Source organism: Mya arenaria, chromosome 8, assembly GCF_026914265.1.
Source record: "Mya arenaria isolate MELC-2E11 chromosome 8, ASM2691426v1".
NCBI classification, from domain to species: domain Eukaryota; kingdom Metazoa; phylum Mollusca; class Bivalvia; order Myida; family Myidae; genus Mya; species Mya arenaria.
Window position 1 is genome coordinate 15,623,657 of NC_069129.1, and position 19,197 is coordinate 15,642,853.

At 35.5% G+C, this 19,197-nt stretch overlaps 1 protein-coding gene across 1 annotated transcript in view; it reads right to left on the reverse strand.

Moving 5' to 3' along the window:
* Positions 1 to 10,527: 10,527 nt before the first annotated feature.
* Positions 10,528 to 19,197, reverse strand: part of LOC128243191 (uncharacterized) — an 81,682-nt gene continuing 73,012 nt past the window's right edge. Inside the window, exons 43-50 of the mRNA XM_052960795.1 lie at positions 19,002 to 19,133; positions 18,641 to 18,716; positions 17,984 to 18,084; positions 15,340 to 15,483; positions 14,491 to 14,616; positions 14,171 to 14,330; positions 13,322 to 13,409; positions 10,528 to 11,849 (exon numbers count right to left, since the gene is read on the reverse strand). Coding sequence (XP_052816755.1) covers positions 11,680 to 11,849; positions 13,322 to 13,409; positions 14,171 to 14,330; positions 14,491 to 14,616; positions 15,340 to 15,483; positions 17,984 to 18,084; positions 18,641 to 18,716; positions 19,002 to 19,133 — 997 coding nt within the window. The 3' untranslated portion in view covers positions 10,528 to 11,679. The remainder of the gene's footprint in view (positions 11,850 to 13,321; positions 13,410 to 14,170; positions 14,331 to 14,490; positions 14,617 to 15,339; positions 15,484 to 17,983; positions 18,085 to 18,640; positions 18,717 to 19,001; positions 19,134 to 19,197) is intronic.

A 19,197-nucleotide genomic window follows, 5' to 3' on the forward strand; every position in this document is an offset into this window, starting at 1 on the left:
TGAGGGCCATGGGTGCAGGCATTGTCAAGTTATCACTCGGACAAACTTTTACCATTCAAGGTCACTGTGACCTTGACCTTTAGCCTGATGACCCCCCAAAACAATACGGGTCATCTACTGGTCAGGCCCAGCCTCCATGTCAAGTTTGAGGGCCATGGGTGCAGGCATTGTTGTGTTATCACTCGGACAAACTTTAAAATTATTTTACCATTGAAGGTCACTGTGACCTTAACCTTTGACCCGATGACCCCCAAAATCAATAGGGGTCATCTACTGGTCAGGCCCAACCTTCATGTGAAGTTTGATGACCATACGTCAAGGAATTGTTGAGTTATCACTTGGACAAGCTTTGGTCTACCGACGGACCGACCGACCGACCGACCGACCGTCCGACATACCGACATGCCTGTGCAAAGCAATATACCCCTCTTCTTCGAAGGGGGGCATAATAAATATCCCAACCTGCCCTTAAACTTTAACCTAAGTTCCATAGTCAATCAGGGGCCATAATCTGTGTAAAGAATAATATGGAGTTATCTAACCTCCTCATGTGATGCCCTAAACAACTGTGTGAAGTATTATTTCAATTTAATGAAGAGTATTGGACTTATTAGTGAAAATCCCAACTTGCCCTAAAACTTTAACCTGACGCCGACGCTGGGGCGAGTAGTATAGCCCACCTATTCTTCGAATAGTCGAGCTAAAAAGAAAGAAGAAAATGTTAATCTCTATGGGGATGTACATTTAATTATATGTTATCATTTTGTCCAGGGATGGCTGAAAATTCTTGCAGCAAGCGAACAACAAAACTCAATGCTAAAAAAATCATTAAAAGAAAATTAAATAACATGTACACATAATTCAGGGTCTGCGATTGTTAGCTCCTGTGGGCAGAGGAACCTCCAAAAGGGGTTCAATAAGCACGCTCGCGGATATGGGATCACACACCAATCTGTTCAAGTTTGTGTAATTAGGCCTTGCCGTAAATTGTCTTAACTGTGTTCATACGTAATGTCTGCTAGGCTTACATGCAGGTGCCCGTTCTGTTGTTCACGAGCCAGTCATGTGTTAAGCAGGTCTATATGCAATTTCAGGTGCTCGATCATGCTGGGGTTCATGAGCCAGTACATGTGTACCCAGGCTTGCATGTGGCGGCAAGTGTGTCAGCCCATTCAAAACATGTGTCAAGCATAGGAAAAGTTTTTTCAATGTGTATGTCGTGTTCAGTACCGCATGGCTATACTTTAACGTCGGGCACTTCTTTAACGTGGTACAAAACTAGAAGCGTTCACCTGCCGTAGGGGATTTCCGTCACTTTCGATGTGACCATACGCCAATACATTTTAACAATAATTCTTATATCGTGCTAAGAAGCAATTTAAGACATGGATAATAAATACAAAGAAAACGTGTTTGTTGAATTTATTGTAATTCGTCAATAAAGGCCCAATATTTGCTTTAAATTGAAATGAGTGTGTTCTAACTTCATTAATTGAGTTGGTTACATAGTTGGGAATATGACACGAACGCTTGGTTGAGTAGTATAGCTCTCCTTATTCTCCGAATAGTAAAGCTTAAAATGGAGAAATAGAAAGACTCTGCTAAGGGACTGTACGACAGACTTGAACCAAACAGAAAAAAAACAACCAAGTATCAACTATCATCCATAAATATAGGTAAGAAACAAATTTTGGTCATCAATTACGGTTAAAATTCAATTTTAATCCCTAGCAGTGCAACATCCATGCAGAGCTGATGGTGCATTAGCATGATAAAACAATAGAGAACAATAGCTGTTACATGAGGTAATAAATATCATGCTGGGACATATTTAGACTGAGTTTCTAGAAGATTAGATTAACTCTGTTCAATGAAAGGAATACCAAAAGTCTACTCACAGTGCCGTTTCTGGTGAGCCTGATCACTGTACCAGAGGGCAAGGTTTATCTGTAGCTCAGAAAAGTCAGCCGATAAATCCTGCATCTTGCCCCCCTCCGACCTCCTCACCCCTAGAACTCTCACTCTCTTATTTCTTAATTACAAAAGTGTTACAAGCAGACGCCAAATTTATTCTATTCATAATTGTTCTGGGTCGTTTTCATATATATTCTTATTCTGCCAAGAATTCAATTATTTTAACAACTTTAAACATGGACAAACCAAAGTCTTTCATTTGATGTTCGACTAAAAATTCTTTAGCTTTTTAGATGAAGACATGAAGACATTAATGCTTATAACTGTCATTAAGAATACAAAAATGACAACAAATGTCCAAATCATCTAACAAGCATGCAACAGGAATGGACAATATTATGCACAAAACCATCAACCTTGATATCCCCTTCATTTGGCAACCAGTCTGTACTGGGGTCGACATCCACATCAGGCATCACTGGATGGCGGTATCTGCACCTCCAAACATCCCTGAAGATCAACAAATGTTTTATACTCAGTGATCAAGTTGTCATGTATTAATGGACCGAGTTCTTTGTTTTTCGTTGTTGTGTTATCAAGAACTGAGTTCTTTGTTGTTGTGTTAACATGGAAGGAGTTCTTTGTTGTCGTGTTAACATGGAAGGAGTTCTTTGTTGTCATGTTATCATGGACTGAGGTCTATGTTGTCAAGTAATCATAGACTGAGTTCTTTGTTGCCAAGTAATCGTGAACCAAGTTCTTTGTTGTCAAGTAAACATTGACTGAGGTCTTTGCTGTCAAGTCATCATGGACTGAGGTCTATGTTGTCAAGTAAACATTGACTGAGGTCTATGTTGTCAAGTAATCATGGACTGAGGTCTATGTTGTCAAGTAATCATGGACTGTGGTCTATGTTGTCAAGTAATCATGGACTGAGGTCTATGTTGTCAAGTAGTCATGGACTGAGGTCTATGTTGTCAAGTAAACATGGACTGAGGTCTATGTTGTCAAGTAATCATGGACTGAGGTCTATGTTGTCAAGTAATCATGGACTGAGGTCTATGTTGTCAAGTAATCATGAACTGAGGTCTATGTTGTCAAGTAATCATGGACTGGGGTCTATGTTGTCAAGTAATCATGGACTGAGTTCTTAGTTGTCAAGTAATCATGAACTGAGGTCTATGTTGTCAAGTAATCATGGACTGAGGTCTTTGTTGTCAAGTAAACATTGACTGAGGTCTATGTTGTCAAGTAATCATGGAGTGAGGTCTATGTTGTCAATTAATCATGGACTGAGGTCTTTGTTGTCAAGTAAACATTGACTGAGGTCTATGTTGTCAAGTAATCATGAACTGAGGTCTATGTTGTCAAGTAATCATGAACTGAGGTCTATGTTGTCAAGTAATCATGGACTGAGGTCTTTGTTGTCAAGTAATCATGGACTGAGGTCTATGTTGTCAAGTAATCATGGACTGAGGTCTATGTTGTCAAGTAATCATGGACTGAGGTCTATGTTGTCAAGTAATCATGAACTGAGGTCTATGTTGTCAAGTAATCATGAACTGAGGTCTATGTTGTCAAGTAATCATGAACTGAGGTCTATGTTGTCAAGTAATCATGAACTGAGGTCTATGTTGTCAAGTAATCATGAACTGAGGTCTATGTTGTCAAGTAATCATGAACTGAGGTCTATGTTTTCAAGTAATCATGGACTGAGGTCTATGTTGTCAAGTAATCATGGACTGAGGTCTATGTTGTGAAGTAATCATGGACTGAGGTCTATGTTGTCAATAATCATGGACTGAGGTCTATGTTGTCAAGTAATCATGGACTGAGGTCTATGTTGTCAAGTAATCATGAACTGAGGTCTATGTTGTCAAGTAATCATGGACTGAGGTCTATGTTGTCAAGTAATCATGGACTGAGGTCTATGTTGTCAAGTAATCATGGACTGAGGTCTATGTTGTCAAGTAATCATGAACTGAGGTCTATGTTGTCAAGTAATCATGGACTGGGGTCTATGTTGTCAAGTAATCATGGACTGAGGTCTATGTTGTCAAGTAATCATGGACTGAGGTCTATGTTGTCAAGTAATCATGGACTGAGGTCTATGTTGTCAAGTTATCATGAACTGAGGTCTATGTTGTCAAGTAATCATGAACTGAGGTCTATGTTGTCAAGAAATCATGGACTGAGGTCTATGTTGTCAAGTAATCATGGACTGAGGTCTATGTTGTCAAGTAATCATGGACTGAGGTCTATGTTGTCAAGTAATCATGAACTGAGGTCTATGTTGTCAAGTAATCATGGACTGAGGTCTTTGTTGTCAAGTAAACATTGACTGAGGTCTATGTTGTCAAGTAATCATGGACTGAGGTCTATGTTGTCAAGTAATCATGGACTGAGGTCTATGTTGTCAAGTAAACATGGACTGAGGTCTATGTTGTCAAGTAATCATGGACTGAGGTCTATGTTGTCAAGTAATCATGGACTGAGGTCTATGTTGTCAAGTAATCATGGACTGAGGTCTATGTTGTCAAGTAATCATGGACTGGGGTCTATGTTGTCAAGTAATCATGGACTGAGTTCTTAGTTGTCAAGTAATCATGAACTGAGGTCTATGTTGTCAAGTAATCATGGACTGAGGTCTTTGTTGTCAAGTAAACATTGACTGAGGTCTATGTTGTCAAGTAATCATGGACTGAGGTCTATGTTGTCAATTAATCATGGACTGAGGTCTTTGTTGTCAAGTAAACATTGACTGAGGTCTATGTTGTCAAGTAATCATGAACTGAGGTCTATGTTGTCAAGTAATCATGAACTGAGGTCTATGTTGTCAAGTAATCATGGACTGAGGTCTTTGTTGTCAAGTAATCATGGACTGAGGTCTAGGTTGTCAAGTAATCATGGACTGAGGTCTATGTTGTCAAGTAATCATGGACTGAGGTCTATGTTGTCAAGTAATCATGAACTGAGGTCTATGTTGTCAAGTAATCATGGACTGAGGTCTATGTTGTCAAGTAATCATGAACTGAGGTCTATGTTGTCAATAATCATGAACTGAGGTCTATGTTGTCAAGTAATCATGAACTGAGGTCTATGTTGTCAAGTAATCATGAACTGAGGTCTATGTTGTCAAGTAATCATGGACTGAGGTCTATGTTGTCAAGTAATCATGGACTGAGGTCTATGTTGTGAAGTAATCATGAACTGAGGTCTATGTTGTCAATAATCATGGACTGAGGTCGATGTTGTCAAGTAATCATGGACTGAGGTCTATGTTGTCAAGTAATCATGAACTGAGGTCTATGTTGTCAAGTAATCATGGACTGAGGTCTATGTTGTCAAGTAATCATGGACTGAGGTCTATGTTGTCAAGTAATCATGGACTGAGGTCTATGTTGTGAAGTAATCATGAACTGAGGTCTATGTTGTCAAGTAATCATTGTCTGAGGTCTATGTTGTCAAGTAATCATTGTCTGAGTTCTATGTTGCCAAGTACTGTAATCGTGGCTTGAGTTCTTAGTTGTCAAGTAATCATGGACTGAGTTCTTTGTTATCAAGTAATCATGGACTGAGGTCTATGTTGTCAAGTAATCATGGACTGAGTTCTTTGTTGTCAAGTAATCATTGTCTGAGTTCTATGTTGCCAAGTACTGTAATCGTGGCTTGAGTTCTTACTTGTCAAGCTATCATGGATTGTGTCTGTTGTTGTTATTTGATAATGGACAGTCTTTTTTGTTGTCATATTATTTTAAACTGAATTCTTTGTTGTCAAGTTATTATGTACTGAGCTCTTTGATATCATGTTATGATTGAACGAGTCGTTGATGTCAAATTCTCATGGGTATATCTGTCTTAAAAATTGGATTAATTTACGGTTAAACAGACATCATTATTAGTTAACCCTTTAGCGCATGTATATGAGATAGGCCGACATAGCTCATTAGCAGATGTAAACGCATCTGGCCGACCCTATACACTACTGGATGTATACGCATCTCTTGCATATTTCAATAGGGTCATTTAAATACTTCAATTTTGCATCTTTCTTTTTGTAAACAATATCCCGGATGTTTATAAAGCTGAAGCTTAACCTTTTGTGTATTGATTTTCCCTCGAAAATGTCGTCTGCTAAAACTTGAAGGTTATTATTTATACTGCCAATCACAGGTGTGAGATCCCACTTTGACGTAATAAAAACTTGAGGAATAGCAGTACTGTACAGTATGGAAATTCCCCCAAAACACTGATGCGTAAATCATTGAATATATTATGTCAGTTTAATTTACCATTAAAATCAATAAAGATTATAATTATTTGTAGATAATATTTTGTGTTACAAACAATAGAAACAATAAGTAGCTGAGAAAATAATGAGTAAATTTTCTGCTGAGCTAATCGATGGCCAGCATGGTTCCGGTCGTAAAATAGGTCAAGTAAACAAATTAGTGCAAGCATTTGATGATTTAGCTCATTTTATTCATTACTTAGAAAACATTTATCGGCTTTCTTTTTGTAAAGAATTTTATGAGGGGGTAATAAAGTTAAACAGACACTCTGGACTGGATTTCTCAGATGGATGACACCGGATATTCCTGCCACATTTTTGTGTATTATACACAAGAACATCAATTGTCGGCTTTTGAATCCAGATGGGTTTTTTTATGATAGGGGTAATAAAATTTAGATCGATCCCAGCATTTTATTACCCTTTGATTTAATGCAATTATGACATTTAAAAGAAATGTTACAAATTCCATCTTGGAAATGCATTCACAGATGAAGTAAAATAATTTTATATTTCATCATTGACTCCATTTATTAGATAATTTAATTATCTATAAAAAATGTATTCACATAAAAAAGATTTGGAAACAATTATTTGGAGTAATATTGATTTTAAGGTCATACTGCTGTATTCATTTGCTCATTTTCAAATATCCTGAGAAGTACCTATAGAGATAAGGACTGCTTATCAGTAAAATGGCTATTGACTGGGAGGTGTAATCTGGCTATGTGCTAAAGGGTTAAACTGTTAGAAGCTGAGAGTTTTGGAAATAAACAAAAACATCTAAGTAGCTTTATAACACACATGAACAAACCAGACTTACATGATGTTTGACAGAAGCATTTAAAATTGAAATTCACTAAACATTTGAAATATGTACTCCTTCTGCTTCAGTGGGCTCCTATCACAGGAAAGCGAAATCTATGCTAGAAACCTACCCTGACCTACATGTAATTAAATCTTGGGCTATAACTTATATCATCTAACATAAAGATACCTGCAGACACCAAAGGCAAGTTTTTGGTCACATAGATCACGACTTTCGTCCTCTTCATGTCTCTGGTAAAAGAAAAATATCAAATATTAGAATATACTTCCATTTTTTATCTAAACTAATAACAACAACATTCAAATGAGTAAAAACTACAAAAAAATAAGAGCTATCGTAGAACAGTGCACACAGCTATTAGTCTCTTTGTATTAGAATTGAATGCAATAATGGTGTAATATGTGCTTGTCAAAAGCAATTAAAAAAAGTCAATAACAAACGTAAAGGAGAAGCCCTGCAATGTGTCAAAACCATGTTTTCATTAAATGACAGAAGAACTTCAACCTTTGATGTGGGATTCAGTTTCAACCGTTATTTCTTTGATAAGTAACAGTGACCTTGACCCTAGTGTCACTTCTGTAGCTCTGGAATTTGTTTGGTTTCTGAGCGCACAAGAAGGTCGTGCACGGGTTTGGCCTGCCACCAGATCTCGTCTGTGAAGATCAGGTGAGATATTGCTTGTATGGGGTGGATCTACACGGATGAAAAATGATCCAGTTATATTGAGCTTAAACAAGATAAGACACACTGGCGGCTATGGCCAACTCTCATCTGTCATACTAAGGTCAGATACTCCTTTTACTAGGGCCTACATGATTAGAAAATGATCCAGATAGGCATATTGTGCTAACACCAATACTAACAAATCTGGGCCTGTCGCCAACTCTCCCCTGTCATGCTTAGGTGAGATTCTCCTTTTACTGGGGCCTACATAAGTAGAAAATGATTCAGGTTATCATACTGCCTTGACACAGTATGGCCAGGCTTCTCAAATGACCAAAAATCAAAATGGAAAATAATATTTAATGGGTCAACGTTCAAAAGTTTTTATATCTTAGAATGATTTTTTCAAAATCACAAATAGTTGTGCCCAAGTAATGCCAAAAATATTTCAGGCTCTTAAAGCATTTTATGCCAGTATGGATTTTAAGGCTGCAAAAATATATAGATGATACTTGTTCGTAAAATATTTACTTTAGGTGTGCACGAAGTGATATATATATTATAGTTATAAGTACTGAGTTTGGATCAGGTAGGTTTATTTAACTTATATTATTTCATAATAAATGTCATTTACATGATGCACTATTTTGTTTCATGATGCTATTTAACATTGCGCAATTATACGTGTTATGGCATGATGTCAGCAGTGTCGAATACGTCCAAATTGCACTGGAGTGGATTACAGATTGCCATAGTTTGCGATATGTATTGCGTGTGGATTTATTAAAGGTGTATATTGAATTGCGTTCTTACACTGAAATAGTCCATAAATGGTTATTAAAGTTTATTTAAGGATATAAAAGGACAGTTAATTGTAGTTTGTCAAAGAGAGTTCCTTATTGTATGCGAATGCTACCGGTACATCTTTTTGGAAACGAAGTTGTTGAATTTGTGTCCCTGTCCTGTGTTCGCCTACGATTGATATATTCATTGTTGGTAACAGTCAAATCTCGTTTTCATTTCATTGATAAATCCATATAAACGACAAGAAACAATACACTACACAGATATACCGTTTTACGACAATATTAAAAAGCAAATATAATCCTTGTTGGCAGTTTTATTTAATATTGAATACATGTTATATTGTAATAAGACTGTTTCAAGGTGCAATTGTGTAAATAATGATAACCGCATGTACACGGTCGTGGATGAAAAGGACTTCAAAATACAGATAGGAAACAGTGCTAAATATCGTTTGACTGTTCATGTACATTTGTAAGATAGAAGCGAAAGTTTTGTTCATGGTTTCACTGTTTGGCTAGCATCACAGCGATTTTTCAAATGATTGCAATGTGTTTTGTTTAACTGTATTCATTTTTTTTAAATTGAGGCAATCACATAAACCATTCTCTATTCATTAATAAATATGGTTTTCTGTATTAGTCTTAGAGTTATACACATGTTTATCTAAACAATTATGAATAAAAACGAAGTGTAGGTAAACAGTTTTAAACTGAACAAAACCTAGACGCATAACCATGCTGTTATGCTTACGGTAGGGGTTTCATCAGTCAGTTTGTTCCTTTTCCTATCAGTATGTAAAAGAAAAACGTGTTGATAATGGTGCGAGTTTACCTGAGCTTTCTTTACTTGAGAGGGTTCAGCCCAAGACCATTGCCGAGACAAAACACGATCCAGCCCTCCATTGCTCGACATTGAAGCTTAATATAAACAAATACACTCGCCGGTTTGAAAACAAACATTGAAAGTTTTTTTTTTCAATTTAAGCTCCATTTGGGAAACTGTTAAAAGCGTTATTATCTAAGAAGACAATGGTTCATTCATAAAAGAAAGGATTGTCTTTGACTTTTTAAAATGAATTATTGGCCTTTACAGCAGCAGCAGTAAAACGTCGATATTTTTTTATAATGGAATATAAACTATGACGCACGCACGCATGAACATACACTAAACCATCTTTGTTGCAACCCAAAAGGGATAAAGCACATTAACTTTTGAACTATATGGTGGTTAATTTGGTGTATAGATAATTTGTGAAGATTTACATTGTTTTCCCTTGTATGGTCAATGCCAAAGTTACTTAAAATCAAAGGCTGCTCAATATATTCCTTTATCAATGATGTTTTAACAATATAGTTTGGTATTCTAGTTAAAGCAATCTCATGTCGATATTATAATAATGGTTTAAGGGGCAAGGTCACTGATGCTTATTTTATGAAAGCAGTTTCCCCTCAATACATTTCAAAATTACCCGTGTGTAGTGGGGGGACTTCTTGTTAAACAAAACCACGTGGAGAAGTACCTTGAAATGTCTTTGTGGTAGTTTTGACGATAAATGGTGCGATATTGATGGGGACAATTTTTTACCAAATGCTGATAACTAAATTCTTGTGACATTTTCTTTCCATAAATCGGCTAAAAAAGTTCAGTCAGAAATGATACATAGTGTCGAAAATCAAATTTTATATTAAAGTAACAAGTTCGTAAAGATATGAATATTATGTTTGGAGTGTAAGGTAACATAAAGGTCTTAGTCGCTGCTTACATTTTCAAAAACTCTCAAAAGATTAAGTTGTCACAACAGTCCAATTGCTCAAATAGAAAACCTGGTTTCATTGCATTGCAGCCCATTTAGATTCAGCATTTATTTAAGCAAGAGCTGCGGCACTGCTACAGAGATGTGTACTGTTGCTAGCAACACAAGGGTCATACATGATACATCAACTATTTGTGTTTGAAAAACTGAAACACACAAGCTAAAATGAACATAAAGCAAAAATAATTATTCATGTTTTTTTTTTATTTAAGAAATTAAAAACAATGTTACACTTTTTGTGTTGAGTAACATAAACATAAAAACGTAAAACAATTCCGTTGCAAAATGTATAAAGAAAAATTAAAATCAAAATCAATTACGTTTTTTATGAAAATGACAAGAAAAAACTTCAAACAGGTTGATGAACAAATCCTTGGCTCATTGTTAACGAAAAGTGTCAGTTTCGATTTTAGAGTCAATGATTCCATCATTTTTATTGCATATTTGTTTCAAGCATTGTTAATGTAAAATAATTTACTTTACTTCTCAATACAATTGTTTATCCATTTGTATAAATAGGATCTTTAATATTTTGCGTCCTGAGGTCCCCGAGTCACCTGCAAACAAATTGCGAATTAGGACGGAGAATTCCCGACAGGAAAGCGATACATACTTGATCAGATATTATGTCGAAACATTTTTTTTATGTTCAGAACAACTATGTCCCTTTTGATCCCGCTTCAGGATTGGGACCTGACACAGGCCAATACAATATTTACAGTTGAGAAAAAAACACTATTATACAAACATTTCAGTGTATCATTGACCACAAAAAAACTCCACAGGATGAGAAAAATATTAACAAAGAAAAAAGTTTTCAAACACCTATTCCTAAACCTGGCTAAAACAACTGCCTGAAAACGAACATTGTTTGTTAGTTATCACAAAAACATTTACCGACATGATTTTCAAAGCTATACTGTGATTTTACAGATCATTGTTACAACTTACGATTCATTGCTGATAAAAGTCAAAAGTTTTTTTAAAATGTATAATGTTAACAAAAGTGCAACATAGTGAACGCCAGGCGCATCCGTTGTTTCAAGGCGAAAAGGGGACATAAAATAAAATTGTTAAAGCCAGAACTATAGGCATTGCTGTACATGTTGGAATTGTTTCTGGCAACACTTGTTTTATATGGGTTTTTTTATTTGATAATATTAGAATGTCACTGATATATTGTCAGGGCAATTTTGTTAACACGCAAACTCAATACTTCAAAGTCATGGAACAGAAAAGTTGGTGCAAATGTCTGGTTGGCAATTGGTCAGATTTGCTTTTGTTTTTTTTTTCCAACAAATATCGATCCACAATCTCAGCTAGGTTGTGTAATCAGTGTGCTTATCATAGTCGTTCATGTTTTCAAAGTGGGTTTTGGTAGGCAATGTTGTCAAAATCGAAGTCAGTGCGGTTATTAAAAGGATCCATGTTTTCGAGGCTGTCGCTTGTGTCCGTTTCCGTATCCTCGGGTTCTCCCACCTGAACTGTTGACTGCTTCATCCCGCGGAACATGGATTTCTTCTTCTTTCCCTCTGTAATTGGAAATACTTTTCATTAATAAGATGTATGTCTGGCAAGAAAAAAATCTTCAGTATTCCTTCCATCAGGGATGATTTTTATGTAAATTGACGAAACAAATTGTGTTTTATATTTAGGGGTAAAATACTAATCGTACACCAGAGCGATAAAACTTTCCGTAAAACATGATCATTATAAAAACTTGGATGAATGAGATTGTTCAAACCAATGGCAATAATTTAATTTTAATAAAAAAAATATGACGTAATAAAACTAAGTGCCTAAACTTGTTCGTTGCTGTTTTTCCTGATGCACAAGTTGCAAAACTCGACATTTAGTAGACCAAGAGTTATGTTTCTGGCAATATGTAAACCGTGCTTCTTTTAAACATCTTGGAACAGTTTGTGATTTATTGTAAAGGTTCAAGTGTTTGAAAAACATCGCCGATGACGACGACACCATGACTATTACAATACCTCAACTGAATTCCTTCTAAAATGGTTTTTGTCTTTGAAGAACAGTTAGCTAAAATCAAACTCAATGGTGGTTCAATATATGTTCATATATCCGAATTACGGACACTACGGACCACGGACATTACGGACCAGATTTAGGGACACTATGGACCATCTTCAGAAACTTACGGACCATGTTTTAAACATAGATTTTTTTTTAATTATTCACTCATTAGTTTTTAATTTGTTAATAAATACTTGAATATGAGTGCTCAGTATGACGTTATATCTTCCATATAACTGTGAAAAATCCCGTGAAAATCGAATACATCAATGGTTCAATATAAAATCTTGTGAAATTCCAAAAGGTGTTAAAGACCTATGTATTTATAACAACTATGTTAAAATGATGTTTTAAACACAAGCTATTGGTTAATCAGTTTTAATCATTCCTGGAACTGAAATTTGTCGAAATTTGAAAGCTATGTTAGTTATATGTTTACCAAGTTCATCATCCAATCTTATAAGAAAACTGTTATACCTGTACCACAGCGTAGATGTTGCCAACGTTCACAACGTGTGAAAACGTGTGTTGCAATTCTTGCAAACTGATGTTTAAAACTGGCAATTTCTGGGGATTTTTCAGTTACATTAAAGATAATTGTCTTACTGAGCACTCATATTCAAGTTTTTATTAACAAATTTAAGACCAATGAGTGAATAAATTTAAAAAAAAATGTTTAAAAACATTATAAATCATGGTCCGTAAGTTTCTGAAGATGGTCCGTAATGTCCCTAAATCTGGTCCGTAGTGTCCCTAAATCTGGTCCGTAATCTCTGGTCCGTAATGTCCATGGTTCGTAGTGTCCGTGACCCATATATCCTACCATACTACTAGGGCAAAGCTATATTGCATTAGCGAAAAATAACAATACATGGATTTCTTCCAAACAAAAGGCTTTAGTTTTACTTGTTGAAACGGCTTGTAGAAAATAACAGCAAACTAACGAAACTGAACAACAGCGTTTTACTTGTGAGAAGGAAGGGTCTCTGATCATCTTCCTCTTCTGAGTCGGAACTGTCCAGAATATGCTCGCAATCGGCCACCACATTCCCATGCTGAAGTGAAAACAAATACATACATACATATTATTGTTTGCATTATTGTGGTATCAGTTTTATTTCATGGAGAAGTAATTTGTTAAAAGGAAGCTCAGCTTAATCTGAAATTACATTGATATCTCTCTGAAAATAACAAATTTTCTTATTATTGTACATATGTATGCTGGAGAAAAATAGTGGTTTAAACATTTGTTTATAAACTTTCATGAAAATATATGATTTTTCGACATTTGAGTCACTTGCACACACCTCCAGTTTATGTATAAATTCCTCTAAGAGCATATGTTTTCAATATTAATTAATAGCAGATGATATTGAAATAATTCAAACTATTTCTAAAAAAACTGTAATCATGGCACAAATTTGAGAAACAACAATCTTTCAATTCACAAGATTTTTTCATCCAGTCAGATAAAACTCAAAATATATTTCAACCTAAGCTATTGATCATGACATTCAAAATACCCAGTTTTGTCTTAATGAACATTATAATGAAATTAATGCTACATTTAATGGTTTCCAGTTTACACCAAAACATAAGTTTGGCTTTAGGCTATAAACATCCGTTTTCAAATCTTCTTGAAAAAAATCAAGCTTTAATTTATATAAATCCCTTAAAGCGTTGTGTTCCAAGGAAGGGGCATGGATTTCCAAAATAAATTCTACGAACCTTCACAGTGACAGCAGAAGTCATATTCAGTATTGACAAGAAAGCAAAAACTTCTTTCAAAAATGTTTAACCCTTGTATCACACTAACCTTGATCTTGTCATGAAGAGGTCGACTCCACATGCCCTTTTCCTGTTTCTTGAGTGACACAAGGACCTCCCGTTGTTTAACATGCCACGTACACTTTTCAACACACACTCGGTCATACAGCCGGTAGGTGAACCCGTAGTTGACACCCCTGGATAGGGCCCTGTCAGGGAAATGGAAGTGGAAACACTCTTAGTTACATAGTTGATAGTTAAAGCTGTAGTTGACGCCACTGGATGTGGCTTTGTCAGTGAAATAGAAGTTATATAGTCGGAAGGTAGAGATTTACAAGCAAAAAAGTTATAGAAACGACCTTAACACACCTGAATGAGATCGTATCCTCAGTGAAGGTGACAAGATCATGGGCTGCAGGGATGACATCACACACCTTTATCACCAGCAACATTACGAAAGAGTTTTGATTCCAGCGGACCTCCGGAGCAACCAAACTGAAAAACAAGCTGGTATCAATTTCACGTAACAAAACATTATTTCATTGTAACAATTTTAACCATATCCTATCCTCAAAAACACTCTTCTTTTAATTTATACACCATTATTACCATAGCAGTTTTTCGGCAATTTTACATTCCCATCAGAAATGACCAACATATTACAAATCATGATTATGGCCCACAAAATTTAAAGCAATATTGACTCTAAAACTTTTAATTTTAAATGGACCGCATACTTGAAATTGATAATTACTCTTATAATTTGCGTTTATGTTAATGAGACTCGTAGTGGTTGCTTTTATACTTACACACTGAATTTCGATGCAGAAGCTCAAAATAAAATCATATTTTACCCTAAGAGTTATTTCTTGAAAAACCTATATCTCTGTACATTCAAATACGGGCCCATATTGAATTAAAAAATATATACAACCATAATTACCAACATCCCTTGCTTATTATTTCAAGCAGTTCAAGAATTTACTATATAATTTAAGTCATAATCGTTTGTGATTTTTAAGGTAACTTAATCAATAAAACCTAAGAATCAATAAAGATTAAAACTGAAAACAAAATAAGTAGTTATTAAGAATATCAGGTAACTCTTAGTAACTTTGCGTTACATAAAAACTTTTTAAAGGTTAAAACTGAAAACAAAATTGATAGTTATAAAGAATAGCGGAGTCTTTACCAGAAGTCAAACAAGAAAAGCAATACCTGTCTGACATAGGACCCATATGTTGCATTCCTGGTTTCAAGAGAAGCCCTCTGATCGGCTCAGAAGGGACCTTGAAATCAAGGGAAGTCTTAAGGTCTTTACAAAGCTGTTTTGTTGCAGGAGGCATCTCTAGGTCTAAGATTCTGTAAAATACACACATATTCAAAGTCATTTAAAGTCTTAAGAACTTAAAATGTTGATTTGTGACTAGTGGCAGATCCTCTGAAAAACAACAACAACAACAACAACAACATTTGAAATCAAGGTAAGTTTGAATGATGAAGCTGCTTTATGGCTGGTGGTAACTCTTGGTCGCAGAACATTTGAAATATATACTCATAGACATTAAAAGTCGATGGAAGTATGTGAGCCCCTTAATAGCTGCTTTGTGGCTTGTTGTAGCTCCGTATCTAAGATCATGTAAAAATACTCGGCATTTGAAATCAAGGGAAGTATATGAGCGGATACCAAACTACTGTGGTGGTAGATCATGGTCGGTCTACAAACATTTTAAGTCTATGGAAGTATGCCAACACATACAGGTGCTGTGTCATATAGGGCAGGCCTTTGTCTGAGATCAGGGCAAATATGAGGTTTGCAATCATGTGGTGATCTTGTTGGAGGGTCTTGTGTTAACACAAGGCATGCTACCCTAACCATACAAGAGCAGTGATAAATTGTGCCTTATGAGGAAGGCCATGTGTGTTTACATTATTTGTGTCACCCTAACCTCCTGGGAATACATATAGTGATCATGTGGTGATCAATGAGGAAGGCCTTGTAATTATGTCGGATGTGTTTACTTTACCATTTTGAGAGTGGTGATTATGTGGTGCTCTAGGAGGAATGACTTGTATTCAAACTAGGTGTGTTACCTTGATCTGTTGAGAGTGGCACCTATGTGGTGCTCTAGGAGGAATGACTTGTATTCGAACCAGGTGTGTTACCTTGATCTGTTGAGAGTGGTGATTATGTGATGATCTAGGACAGGGTTGCCAGCACTTTGGTGAAATAAAATTCCCTGACTTTTCCCTGACTTTTCACTGACCAATTCATGTTTTTCACTGACCAAAATCGTCAAACACATAAACGGCCTCCTGACCTCCCCTATAGCCGTCCAATCCTCCCATTATCTTTTTGCATGTAAACTTGTATTTATTTTCCAAAATATAAAACATTTACATTGTACATCAAAGTAATGATTCAAACATAGTGTTCTACTATTCTTAACTATTTCTATTCAAACACAGTGTGACTGTTGGTCAGTGAAACATGTGAAACATTAGCATGAAAACAAGAACATAGGGCTCATTTTGGCATATCATGAAATAATCACTATAAAATTAAAGACTTTGAATGAGTATGGTAAGTAAGTGTGAAAAAAAGTTAGTGTGAAAAACATAGCATTGCATAATTTAACCAGTTTCCATCATGTTTGCAAGACAAATCCTCTTGTACAATTTCTTAGTGTCAAAGCAAAAAGCAAAGCAGGTTATATGCCAATATGGTAGTTTGGTATACATGTATACTGACTAGATTTTGTTAGTAATTAAAAGCCCTTCTAGTTCTACCCAACACTTAAACTCTGTGTCCGTAAGCCAGTTATTATTGAAAGATGTCTGTTTTGAACTCATATTTGTTAATTTGTCATGCTAACAAGGAAGAGCCTGAAACAGAGTAATTTAATTATATTATCTGCCATCAAATCCCTTTATTAGATGATATAAAGAAACCGCAACACCTGAAACAAGGATAATAACCTATAGATTAGAATATAATGTCAGGTAAATTCTCTTTTCTGGTGTTATATTCCTACAATACAACAGAAATTACGTATTAGTCAGCTCTGGAGGCAAGGGTTGCAAAGCCTTTCAGTCTTTAGGCTGAATGATGTTCTAAGGTAAATAATGGGTATTATAATCACTAAGTTAACATATAATGCTTCTTAATATCACAGTTTACTGTTATTTGAATTTAATGCTTAACTGTGAGAGTGATAAAGTCAAATATTAAATGCCTAAAGACTGCCATAGCCAAGAAAGACCTTCAATGCGTATATTTTTCGACCTTTGAAATAATTTTTCCCTGACTTTTCCCTGACTTTTCAGGATTTTCATTTTTCACTGACCAGATTTCAAAATTCCCTGACAATTCCCTGACCTTGAAAAAATACCCAATTTCCCTGACTTTTCAAGTCCGCTGGCAACCCTGTAGGAGGAATGCCTTCTAGGAGGAATGTCTTGTGTTTACACTAAGTGTGATACCTTTACCTGTTCATTGTGGTAACCACATGATGCTATAGCGGAGGGTCTTGTGTTTATACAAAGTATGTCACCCTTACCTGTTGGGAGTGTGTTATCCTGACCTGTTGTGAGTGGTGACCGTATGGTACATAAGGAGGGCAGTTTTGTGTTCACACCAAGTGTGTCACCCTTACCTGTTCAAAGTAATGACCATGTGGTGCTCTAAGAATTAAGGTCTTGCGATTACACAAGGTATGTCACCTTTAACTATTGTGAATGATTATCCTGCTCTAAGAAAAATGTCTTGAGTTCTGACTAGGTGTTGTATCGTGATTTGTTGAGAGTTACATTTTGCTCTTTCAGGAATGTCTTGTGTTTACAGCATGCGTGTTACCCTTACCTGTTGAGAATGGTTATCATGTGGTGCTCTATGAGGAAGGTCTTGTGTTTACGACGGGTTGAGGCAAAGTGGTCACATTGCTGTACACAAAACGCAATACACTGAAATTAAATTAATAGGATTTTATTTGAGTCTTTAATTCAGGTTTGTTTCCTTAAAGCAAAATGTTTGTGCTGGTAGGAAATTCCACAAGAGTACCTTGTAGTGGACGCCAAAGCATGTCTGTTTTTTTCCATTCTAAGAAATGCCATGACCAAAAAATCATTGAAGCCGAAGTTATGCTATGTATGTATGCATGCATTGTCACCGGAAACATGATAACAAGAGTCTTTTGAATATCTAAAGAAGTCTTAAATTATGACCAAAGTTAATGTTTTGCACACCTAAGTCACTTAGTACAGCCCAGCCTATGACCTTGACCTTTTTCTTCGAAAAACAGACATTAGCTAAAAACCTTTGAATAAACATGTGTTATTTCTGTTTTTAGATATTTTAATAAATACTTAGAATATTGGCATATATATAAAAATATATCAAGTATTATGTATTAAAGAAAGGTAATGCATAATTACCACATCATCATCATCATATATAGTCTGACATAATAACAGAGTTTGATAATTTAATCCTTAGGTTTCTCACAATAAACATACCTACCTTAGGACAATCAGTTTTCTGGAGATTCTTAACAATGGCTTCCATTAATGATTCTTTCTTGAAATCATCATGACCACTACAATATTTGACAAAAATAAAGTTGTAACTTGAAGTACAATTCTTGAACAGTAGGCATATACATCAATATACTTGTCTCATTTACATAACATTTGTTTCTTACAGACTAAAATACTTTTTTTCATTACACACAGTCTGCCTTATAAAATAAAAGGTTTAAAACTGTGTGATTATAGAGTTTCATAATAAAAAGCACCATTTAACTAAAACTTTAAAAAAGAAACTCTTGTTAGCCCATAAGTTTTATTAATTTCCTAAAGAAGAACAAGAATAGTTTGCTAACCTATCATGTTGACTAAGAGCTGCAATAAGAGACAGAACTCCTTCAGAAACTGAGTGATCTGAAGCCTTCGACAGGAACGAGACAACCTTTTGTACAAGGCCATGTCCTGGGTACATCAGGTACTTAAACAGTCTGTGAATGTAAAATTTCATTATGTTCCAGTTAATTGAATCAACAAAAACTAAAACATCAACAC